The 11678-nt window shown below is 42.3% G+C and overlaps 2 protein-coding genes across 4 annotated transcripts; one reads left to right on the top strand and one right to left on the bottom strand.

Moving 5' to 3' along the window:
* Window positions 1-98: 98 nt before the first annotated feature.
* LOC133480415 (protein SPO16 homolog) lies at window positions 99-3351 on the top strand. Of its 3 annotated transcripts, XM_061778373.1 has the most exons (6): window positions 99-383; window positions 624-683; window positions 1517-1610; window positions 1725-1887; window positions 2341-2419; window positions 3235-3351. In XM_061778373.1, the coding sequence occupies exons 2-6, from the start codon at window positions 624-626 to the stop codon at window positions 3340-3342; spliced, it is 504 nt and encodes a 167-aa protein (XP_061634357.1). In that variant the 5' UTR covers window positions 99-383; the 3' UTR covers window positions 3343-3351. The 3 variants fall into 3 exon arrangements, with proteins under 3 accessions (XP_061634357.1, XP_061634356.1, XP_061634358.1); XM_061778372.1 differs by having other exon boundaries at window positions 99-683; XM_061778374.1 differs by lacking the exons at window positions 99-383; window positions 624-683 and adding an exon at window positions 871-1084.
* Window position 3352: 1 nt separating this feature from the next.
* On the bottom strand, window positions 3353-10640 carry LOC133480413 (glomulin-like). Its single transcript, XM_061778370.1, has 18 exons — window positions 10355-10640; window positions 8980-9105; window positions 8702-8812; window positions 8526-8634; window positions 8223-8457; window positions 7555-7648; window positions 7319-7485; window positions 6691-6744; window positions 6586-6616; window positions 6430-6519; window positions 6235-6276; window positions 6078-6151; window positions 5869-5953; window positions 5689-5798; window positions 4721-4784; window positions 4507-4642; window positions 3566-3660; window positions 3353-3498 (listed from the first exon to the last, which is right to left on the bottom strand). Exons 1-18 carry the CDS (start codon window positions 10394-10396, stop codon window positions 3382-3384), a joined length of 1782 nt encoding a protein of 593 aa, XP_061634354.1. The 5' UTR covers window positions 10397-10640; the 3' UTR covers window positions 3353-3381.
* Between the last annotated feature and the right edge of the window lie 1038 nt (window positions 10641-11678).

Raw genomic sequence — 11678 nt, 5'->3', positions numbered from 1 at the left:
AATAAAATGTCTTTCTTTTTTAACAGATGGACAGAACAGTGGAAGTCGAAAATACTGATAGCGACTTTCGGTTGTGCTTAACAAATTAAAAGCTTTACATGCAGGTTGAAAAAGACCACGTATTTACACACTAAGAAGCAAACGTGTTTGCGGGAAAGTATAGCAAAAGTTGTATTAAAAATATAAACGACTTTCTTGACATGTCAATGATCTTTTCATAATTTAAACCTCGAAATTTAACGAGTGAAGTTTGCGCCCTTCGAGCTGCCGGAAACGCCAGCAACGTTTTCCGGTCTTAACAAATTAAAAGTCGTAAACGACTTCTCAATTCCACACAAGTGGCTGAAAAGACCTTATAGCTGTCACCGTTAAAGACGAGTGTAGTAAGTATAAACTGCACTTTTGACGCGTTCCAACAGCTTTTAGTTCATTTAAACTCCCAAAAGTAGACAAGCATAGCGATTCAGCCTCAGTAGCTAACTAGCAGCTAGCTAGCTGGCTGACACTCGGTCGACAAGATTTTTAAAAAAAAAAATTTTTTTAAAGAAATTATCAAATAAATAATTGTTGTGTATTCTGTATTTTTTCCCCAAAAAAATAATCCCTTGCCATCTCTTCCGGAGATGGCGGCTGACGCGGAAACGAGGTGGACGACAACCATCATCGTCAGCGCCTCGCTGCAGGTGAGCCGCGGTGACAAGGAACAAAGCCAAACTAAAAAAAAAAAAAAACTAAATATCGCTCCAGTACTTTAGTAGATATTTATGGGATATGTACTTGGGTATTGTTTAAGAATGGAGCTTAGGCGCAAACAACTTGTGCATTGGGGAAAACAGGTGGAAGCACTTCCTTCCGGTTCAGGTGACTGACGGAGCCCTATGGCAGGAGCAGTTGTAGAAAATATTAAACGTCTGCGGTGTCTTCAAGGGCTACCAAATATGACAATATCTAATGTTTAGGATATTGGTCAGGTGACGTTCCGCATGTAGTGGGTAGCAAACTTGGTTGTCCGACATTTTGACGCATTCAATGACATCAAGAAGGCTGGCGCCATGTTAGCTCTTTGCCTTGCTAGCAAGCAAATGTATGACCTCCAAACACAGAATATTGACTTAATTTCACACATTCCTCTGCAAACTTTGATATTTAAAGGCCAAATTAACTAGAACGTAACATAACCAACGTTTGTTCCAAAATGGGTGAGGATGGGTAGGTTTGTTGTTTTTTTGTTTGTTTGTTTGTTTTTGTTTTCCAACTGGACTGTTTCTTCCGAGTTACTAAGCTATCCCAGGATGCCACCCGGGAAGCTTCAATATGGTTCTTAAAAGAACTGACCTTTGGAATCTGATGACTCTGAATACCTGTGATTTCAAAAGGATATATTTTTTTTTAAATCCCTGTTATCACTCACGCATTGCGACGACACTTTCCCAGGAAGGAAGTTACATGAAGATTTGATTTAGCATTGCCGGGAAACTTTTTTTTTTTAATTATTTGTATTTTTTATTTTGTTCAGAGCCATGAAACTATCAGGATGCTCCGAGCTCAACAGCACAGAATCCGACTGTCAGACAGCGTGGAGTGTGGAGCCTTCATTTTTCCTCTGTCTGGTACAACAACGTCTGATCACGCTTGTTTACAAACCCTACCAAAGTCCAACATATTATACCTGTAGGATGACTATTTGTGTTAAATATAAAACAGTCGCTTACTTGGGTGCGTAGGTACCGCATTCAAGCTGGTGGAGCCCGAAAATGTTCAAGATGAGTCAGTCCTCGTAGAGCAAATCCAGAAGTTTGTGCAGGTCCACCGCAATAGTTTTGTGCTGCTCTACGCTCCTTTCAACGGGAAAAGACAACTGGACATGCTCTCACTCATCCAGCAAAAGTACGTCAAAATGAAATGATTATGTATTATAAATAGCCAGGGTTAGGCTTTCAAGTCAGGATTAGGGTTTCAAGATGAGGTTAAGGTCACAAATGAGGGTTTTGGGATCATTTTAGGGTGTTAAATTAAATTTAAAAAAGGGTTACAAGCCAGGATTAGCATTTTAAAATAGCGTTTCAATTTAGCCAGGGTTTGGGTTTCAAACCAGCATTAGGGTTTCAAGCCAGGGTCAGGGTTTACAAGTAGCGTTTCAAGCGGTTTGATTTTAAGGGGGGGAGAAGATCTATTGATCATGTACAAGCACCTGGTTATTAAAACAAAGAACGATGATTCGCTCTTGCCTTTCGAGCTTGTCGCTGGACAACAATGATATAAGTAGCATGCAAATATGAAGTGTGTTCTTCTCGCATTCTTGCGTCAAAAGTTGACTTTTTTTTTTTTGTCTTCGTTCAGATTTTTCGGCACTAATCTCCGCATCTTGCCTGTGCGAAACAACGGCGACGTTCTCAAAGGAATGTTGACCATTGCAAAGGTAAAGCTAAGTACGAGTACCGATGTGCCGTATCGGCACCATTGCCAGTACAGTGTATCCGATGTTTAAACGACATTGCTGCCTTTAGGTGCACGTTTAATTCATTCTGTGACCACGCTTTTATCTCAAATCATCTTTCCCCATTGAAAGGAATGGAAATGCCATTATTCCCTTCCTGCCTCCCTCCTAAAACAACAACAAAAAATGTTGGTAATATTTTTTTAATAAGAATAGTATCACTCTGTAATATTGCACTTTATAAAAACCTACAGTAATTACATAATTAAATAGAATTTAAATAAACCGTGTTTGCCGCATTTTTTGCTTCACTTCAATGGACATTGTGCTTCTCCTTCCGATGTGTGCGCATTGGCCACCTGGAGGGAAATATCATACAGACATACGGATGTCGTGTACATGGAGCCCGTCTCAGCTCCTCAGTAAGCTGCAGTAATGTTAGTCGTTCTTTGCAGACGATAAAGAATATATGCCTGTGAGTATTGTTATATTGTCTGACTACATCATGAGTTGCTGCATTGTTTGTGTTCAAATATCCGTTGCTTAAAGGCTTATTATAACACTGCAACACCGATGCGATTCATTAGCCCGTCTATGGAGTTTTGCATTGTTCGTTAACATTAGCAATTCCAAACATTTATAGGGGAGGCTGTCAATTATTTGCGAATTTTTGCTCTTTTCATCAGGTCTTAGTACTGAACCCCGTCAGTAAGCGAGGGTCCATTGGATCCCACTTCGCTGACTTCTGTGTACAAAATCGACACCGTCGACTAATTTCTGCATCCGTTTGTCCACAGGCCACGAGCAAGCCTCACGTGGACCGCATCCGGCACAGGATGGCCGTGGCCCGGACTCGCATAGTCGAGAGGAGCCCCGTGTGGGACATGCTCAGGAAGCTCACCTAAAACACCTGCGTGAGTGTCAAACATTTCAAACTTTATTGTTCACACACATAAATTGTCAGCGTTGAGCCGGTCGGTGTTCTTTTCCTCCGCGATCTCCTCCGTGCGCACAATGAGGCTCTCCATCAGGTCGAAGGTCACTAGAGCGCTCTGCAGAACCTGAGGTACAGTTCAAAGTTCAACAGTGTCATGTGATTTGAAATATGCGCGCGTGTGTGTGTTTTACCTGGTGCTGCACCTCTGGGGACATTTTTGAGACCTTCTCACCTTTGACCGTCCGACTTGGGTGGGACGTGCTGGAGCAGGTAGACGCTCTGGCCGCTAGAGGGCAGAACAGCAAACAAGTTGGAACACATGAATAAATAGGAGAAAAACGTTCTGTAGTCTTACAAAAATGGGGATTTTGACAAACAGGTTATCATGTTACGAGACTCCTGCTTTAACAGCAAACAGTTTTGGTTCAAAAAAAAAAAAAGAAAATAGTAGTCATTTTTCTCCTAATAATAATAATGCTATGACAAAGTATTTTACAGGAAGAAAAAGTTGTAATGTTTACATGACTAATCTTGTCTTGATATGAGAACAAAAAGTAGTAATTTTACAAATTAAAAAAAGTTGTATTTCGTTAAAAAAAAAATACAACTACCAAGTTACCAATCGCAGTGCCGTAGTAGTATTAAAAAATGTTTTTCTTTTTCTGAGGAAAAATAAGTCGTGTTATAAGATTTATGTCATAGTATTACAAAAAAAGCACCTAATTTTAAGAGGAAAACGTAGTAGTCTTAACAAAAAGTTGTACTTTTGCATTAATTGCGAATTGATAAAAGAACTTAGTCATAGTGTTGCAAGAAAACACGAACAAGAAAAAAAGGCATTGTCACAAGAATAAAGTCTTTGTATTACATGAAACCCCAAAATTAATGTGAAGACAATATTGTAATGTTACTTTGAAAAAAAGACAATATTACAGGAATTTAGTCATGGTGGTCCATGGAAAAAGTAATTTTACACAAAAGCAGACGTTATATTACAGCAATGAATTTGGAGTATCAAAAGAAAACGTTTGCCTGATTTTACAAGGAAAAAAATGTAAAGTTATGAGTATAAAGTTTTTACATTACAGTCATCAAGCAGTAAGTGTTTTTGGTACCCGTCTTGTATTTCTACCTCTGGCTTTGAGTCTGCGTTCGTCTCTCAGCTGGTTGAGCTCGGCCGTGTAATAAGCTGTCGACATGCGGATGCACACGCGCAGCGTTTCGGTGTACTCGTCCTTCATCCCGCTCACGCCTTCCCACACGTCCGCCTGCAGATATAAAATCATACACCGTGTACGGACAGGCGGAAGACCGAGGAAGGACGACGTGCAGTACGGGTGACCCACGTTGTTCCTCAGTGGTTGGTCTCGGAGGAGGAGGTAGCGCAGGAGGTTCAGGCTCTCCATGATCCTAGATGGACACACACAAGTCAAAATCTTTCTTGCCATCGAAGCCGACATTTTCAGCGATCATTCAAAAGCAAACTCGTCCTCGGGGTTATGTCCGGTTGCTATCGAATTTCAACTGTGTATATGAGACAGAAGGACCTAGCTAATTCATGAGAAGTCTTAGTTGTCATCATCGCTTGCTTCAACATTTTGGCAGACATCGCCAAGTTTCCTGTCCTCGTGAATAGTCTTGAAAATTCAGCCCCTGAAGCCAGTTTCACTTAGCTACATGAATGAGCAGATCCACAAAAAAGTCTCAACAATCCGTGCCTCGCACGGTTGACGCGGCCATTTTGGCGATTTCCTGGGGTCATTTAAAAGTCAACTTGTCCTTGAGATTTTGCCCAACCAAATTTGAACCACATATAGTAGACAAATGGCTACATTTTGCAGATCTTAGTTTTCGTCATTGCTTGTGAGCTGAGAATGGTGGCGAAGTTTGAAGCAGCTATTTTCAGGTCATTTTGTCAATTTGCAGGGGGTCCTTCAAAGGCAGACTCGTGCTAGAGATTTTGTTAACTGCTAGCAAATTTGAACGAACACAAAACGGACAGTATATAACGCAGAAATCGAGAATTCTTGTCATTGCATGTGGGCAGAGGATGGCAGCAAAGTTTGACATTTTGCTTCAGAGCGGCCATTTTGGGGTCATTTTGCCCATGTCCAGGTGTCCTTCAAAGATGAAGTTACATTTTTGTCCGATTTCTACCAAACCTAAACCACGTATAACAAGACAAATGGACATTGACGCATTTTAGTAAGCAAGTTTGTTGACTTCCCATTAAAGACACAAATACGTCAACTCCATGCGCTAACTCCGCTAGCTAATTAGCATTAGAATTTGACCGCAACGTAAACAGACTTACTTGTCCATGTTGTGAAGCACGTCTGTCTCTGCACCCTGAGGCAAACTCAACACCAGGCCCAGCAGCGACACAAACTCCGCCCCCAGGAACCACCTTGTGGCGTTGCCCGGCTACAGCATAATAATAGTCATTTTTAATACAGCTATTTTTATTTGATATGACATCAGATATGAATCTCACCTTCATGGAAAATTCAACTTGATTTCTGATGTTCTTCACAATGTAACCTTCCACTCCTGGATGCTTGCTGGTTTTTAGCAGGCATCTGTTGTTGTGGTTTTTAACCATAGCAAAATCAACAAAAGTAATAGAATAGATGGCTTGCTGCTATGGAAACCAAGATATCGGGTCCCAAAAAATACTGGACAATGTGAGCTGTGACAACTTGCCTGAAGAGCTTGTGCTTTGCTTCAGCGTCGAGTTTGTTGATGAGGAGCTGTAGGATCTTCAGTCCACTTTCTCTCTGTACACACGTTATATTGATTTGCTCATGACTATTTCATGATTTCGTAGATGGTGATGTGTCGTTGCGTCACTGATGCTCACCAGATGTTGCATGGGACAGTCAGTCAGAACTTGCAGCAGACTCTGTAACATTTGACAGTGTGACTAAATATGTCGATATTACATATTGGTCCAAATTGTACATGCTCTAATTAATTTAGTTTTTTTTAGGTGTGCGGAATAAACTTTTCTAGGCCTTATCTGAGTTGAGATGTGTTTCTCGACTCAACATCTCACCTGCTTGACGTCGTGGAAGCTCTTCACCTCCAGCAGAGTCGCTGGCAGCCTGTTGTCCGCCACTCTCCCCAGGCTTGCTTCAAACAGCGCCTAGTGGACCATACGCTCATATTAAACAATACTTTTTTTTTTTTATTAATAATTTGTAATCCTTACCAGTCCTTTGAGTACGTGTGACTCCTTTTTGCTGACAAAGACAGACAATGTATTTTTAATCACGAAAAATGATCAAGAATCGTGTGTTTGGAGTTGATGGCGTACCTGCTGAGCAGCTGATGGACGTATTCCACGTTGCTCTGAAGGACAAATTCTGGGCTGGGAACAACAGCAGACGCATCTTACCCGGTGTGCGAAATTTCACTGAATAGAGCACTTTAAAAAACAACCGCAGCTGAAACAAAGTGCTGTACATACGCACATAAAATCAAACATAAGAGAATGGAGCATAATGTAATTTAAGAACAGTAACAAAATTTCAAACAATCAAAGCAAGTAAGACACTAACATTAGGGCTTAAGTCACATGCTGTGTTGAACGCCAAGGAATAAAAATCGGTTTTAAGGCAGGCTTTAAAAATGAACAGCGAAAGGGGCCTGTCCCGTGTGCATCGGGAGGTCATTCCATCGTTTGGGACCAACGACAGGAAAGCCTTATCCCCTCTTCAAGGGGGCGAGACCATTTCAAGATTTGAAACCAAGTCATCTTAAAATGAACTCTCAAGTGCACAGGCAGCCAGTGGGAGGGAGGCCAGAATAGGAGTTATATGCTCCCTCTTACGTGTTCCAGTTAAGAGGCGAGCGGCAGAATTTCGAACTAACTGGCGGTGTTTGAGGGAGGACTGGCTGACTCCAAAGAAATGTGGGAATTTCGTCCGGATGGGACGTCTCACCTGAACACGACGGGGAAGCGCTCCGCATCCAGCAGCTTGACAATCACGAGATACGCCAGGCAGCCTTTAGACTCGGCAAGATGTCTTTTGTCCATCCGGATGTCCTTCTTCGCCGTGCTGAAGAACAGAAGCTCTGCCGCGGACTCTCGGATGGCAGCTAAAGTTGCCTGCGGCATGAAATTGCATGTTAATGGAGGGAATGAAAACTTCTACACTTTTTCCACACGTTGTCTCACCATGATGTGTGACGCAAAGCGCCACATGGGCGACGTTCTTCTCCCTGGAGTCAGTAGAGCCTCCAGCAAAGGTTCTCTGAGGCTCCTCATGCAGCTGCATGGTGGGAAATGTCAACATGGAACATTTTGAAATCATACAGATACTGTGCAAAAACTTGAGGCAACCGTGTCTGTAAAACCACAATGCAGTGCTTGTTTGGAACATAATATTTTAACAACAAAAATGCAGCAATCAAAAGTCAAAAGAGTACTTAGAATACTAACAAGTAATTTTTAAGGGGGAAAAAGGTTTTTTTCAGAAAAAGAAAAATGTGTTTTTGAGAAAATCAGTTGTTTTATGTGAATGTGTTTTTTTTTTCAAAACTAATATTTTTCTGAACGATTATCAAACTATTTTGAGCAAAATTAATATTTATGAGAAGTATAATCTAATATTTGTGAGAGGAAAAAAATATATTTTTGAGAAACAATCTAATAGGGGATTTTTTGTTTTTTTGTTTAAGTAGTTAAGTTGTATTTCATACATCATTCAATTTTATTTAGTCTCACAATATCTTGATTTTAATTTCCTCCAAACCTAAAAACTATGTTACTCTCGTAATCTTACGGGGGGGGGGAAAAAAGTCAATTTTTGCAGTAATATCGACAATCCTTTTCCTCAAACGTACAAGTTGAGCAGCTCCGTCTTGATCTGGCGGCGCTCCCCCGCTTCGTCGTTCCTCACCTCCTCCGCGAAGGTCTCGGTGAAGGCGCTCAAGGCGTCGCAGCAGCGGCCCAGGCCCAACCGGTCGTCCTCCTCCAGCCGCTCGCTGTACGGCACCGGCAGCCGAGCGAGCTGCTCGTGCAGGACCCTCAACGCCGAGCCCAGCGAGGACGCCCGACCTTCCTCCAGCCTCAGCGGCCCTGTTCCACCGCAGCGCACTTCACTGCTTATCGCAGCAGGGGGAGCCACAGAGCTGCATCAAAACTACCTGTCTGAAGATGGCCGACCACTACCACGAGGGTCTGGGAAATAGCATCCGCATCGGCGTCTTCCATCACGTCCAGCAAGTTCTGCAGGACTTCATCCGGTCTGCAGGTCTACATGACAGAACGAACCAGAAGACACTCGTCCCTCTCGTCTCGTCACGCTCAAGTCCCAACCCACCGTAGTCACGTGCACGATGGCCGCCTGGACGTGGTCGCAAGTCTTCTGGTTCTTCAAGGCTTCCTTCACCAGAGGGGCCAAGAGGACGCAGCCCATGGACTTCACCATCCTCTAGAGAAAAAAAAACAACACATAGCTAACGTCTTCATACTCCTTTGCTTCATTTAAAATGATCTCAATGGGACATTTTGAGCAAATCAAAAGTTCCACCGGGAAAAGATTGCGGCGGTCCCACTGTACACGGACTTGGGCACAGGTTGAGAGTTGTCGTTGGTTACCTGATTTTTGTCATCTTGAAGGAAGGTCAGGAAGCGCTCGCCGTCTCCCCGGGTGAGGCACGCACATCCCAAGTCGCTGAAGTGCTGCCGGTCCTCTGGTGTCAGCTCATCCTCGGGAGTGTCTCTCTAGAAGAGGACCAGAGATTGGGTCAGCACCTTACAGCATGCGCTCTCAAGGCCCTCTTACAGTTGTTGAGAAATGCGGCACTTTGAGGGGCTTTCCCATACCCAAAACCTGACTGTGATTTTTTTTGTTTGTTTCAGTTTCACTTCGCAACATCAAACTTCATAGGCATGTCTATCATGAGTAGACCCACAAGAAGTCTCTCAAGAAGCCGTTCGTAAAAGACACAATAGGTCATTTTTCTAAAGCAGGCTTCAAGAATGAATTTGTCGTAGAGATTTTGTCCCATTTTGAACCATGCGTGTACGTTATGATAAACAGATGGTGGTCAACGTTAATTGTCAAACATTTGAGTTTTCACCATTGTACGTGGCAGCTAAGTTCCTGCGTGAAGTATGCTTATTACAATAAAGTCGTTAGCTTAATAGCATTAATAACTACATTATTTTTTTAACATTATTGGGGGGGGGAAAAATCAATAAACAAGTTTCCTCGATTCAACCTTTGCGGATTATCATGACCTGGATGACTGAGAATCTACACAGACGGCAAGAAAATCTATTTTTAGCAAGCAAATAGATTTTTTTTTTAACATTGTGATAGTTAGAAATGTCTTAGGCAATTATGCTATCAAACGAATGTTGTTATTTTCGAGAAGTTAAAGGTGGTAATATGATTTTTCTTTCATAAGAATTCTAAAAAATACATTTGTTTCCCAAAATAGATTTTAAAAACTTGCGATAAAATACAATTTATACAAGGCAGATTATTTTTTTAAATCATTAAATCTATTTGTGTTGAATAAAATGTATCCTTAAAAAACTCATTTATTTTCTTTTTCAGAAATTGTCAAAAATAACTTTGGGGGGGAAAAAAAAAAAAACGTTTTTCTTAAAAACACAACTTTATGCTCTGAAAAAAAAACGTTTTTTTCTGAAGTTCTTGGGCTTTCTGCTATCTCCTTCAAACGGTTGCTGTCTTGCCATAAAACACGAAACCGTACAAAGGCAACTCCACAAGGTCAGATCCTAACCAAGTCTTGGAAGTCCATCGGTGCTCCTTGTTGACGAAAATGTGCACACGCTCTCGTTCAGCTCCTGACTCCCAATTTCTTCCAAAGTGTAAACTGTCGTTGACTCCTCTGTCCTCTGACCCACCGCAATTTTCAACCCGCTCCACCCAGCTTTCGATTACATTAAAACGGCTGTATGCATTTTTAGACAAGACATTTGGAGAAGGTTGGGGACTTACCCATCGCTGGATGAGGTCGTTCACCTGCGCCTCATTCATCATCACGGTCACCTATGTCCTCTCAGGCAATCCTTTTAGCACCGTGTTTTGGTTCTGGGACAGCTGCCGCGGCCGTCACAAGTTTCAAAACCGCGGCTCGTCCAGACAAACCTCTCCCGATGCCTCCATTCGGTCCGAGAGGAACCCCGACGTAAACCTCTTATCTGCCTTTGTGCTGTAAGAGGATTACTCGCCGTGCTCGAACAACACTCTCTGAAGTGTCTGGAAGGATCCGAGGAACCACTCAAGAAGTGACACAATGTGGCAAGGTTCCAGTTTTGAAGCAAACAGGCACTTAGAAAAGGAAATTTGTACTGTTACTTCATGAGTGCACTCTGGGGGGCGACATGCTACTGGAGAACAGGAACCTCATTGGGCCACATTCTACTTCGAGAAAGTAGTAAAAAAAAAAAAGTGGAGTTGTTACCCACTTTGCAGGGACAAAAGTATTGGGACACGTGGCTCGTCCACCTACACAAAATGCTCAAGTGTCATTGGGAGCGATTAAGGACTGCGTCTTAATGTTTTTGTCCATATTACGGAATACGACAGGATAGGATGGATAACATTTTAGCAGTCAGCTGATTCCTTGTTTGTTACAGGTTTTGGTAATGTTTGTGTCTGAAAGGAGCACATCTCAATGCTTTTTTTCCCCCCCATATTGTGAAACAGGATAGACAACATTATAGTCATGTTCGTTAAAGTGTGTCTCCTGCTGCGAAACCAATTTCCCTTTAAGGGACAAGAAAGAGATTTTGATTCTGATTCTCAATGCCATTTTCTATATGTTGTTATAGACCAAAACGGGATAGATTAAGAGTTAAATCATCAGGTTATTGCTTCATATTTGTTTGCAGAAACAATTAAGGACTGTCTAAACATTTCTGGCCATACGGCGGAATAGGACAAGATCAAGATGGATTGATATCAGCCTAATGGAATGAACAAGCTGTCGGACAAAGACGCTTGTTGTGGATTAAAAATGACTTTCCAGCCTTTTGTACTGAACACAAAAGGCACTAAGACTCAAGCTCATCCCCCTCATAGAATGTTCATGCGTGTGTTTGTATTTGTGGTACAATAGAAGGACAATCACAGACTTCCTGCTTTTCCCGTCCTGATTTTCCATGAATGGGCCGCGGGGATGCGTGTTTGAACGCTGGGATTTGGGAACCATCTGCCGCTCATCTCCGTACGGTACGACGAAAGCGTGGCACAAAAAGCCGCACAAAAGCAAATACAAGCGCAGCTTGCGCTTCTTAATTAGGAGCTGACGAGCTCTTGT

This window comes from Phyllopteryx taeniolatus, chromosome 7 (assembly GCF_024500385.1).
Source record: "Phyllopteryx taeniolatus isolate TA_2022b chromosome 7, UOR_Ptae_1.2, whole genome shotgun sequence".
NCBI lineage: Eukaryota > Metazoa > Chordata > Actinopteri > Syngnathiformes > Syngnathidae > Phyllopteryx > Phyllopteryx taeniolatus.
This window is presented reverse-complemented; position numbering and strand designations above follow the sequence as displayed.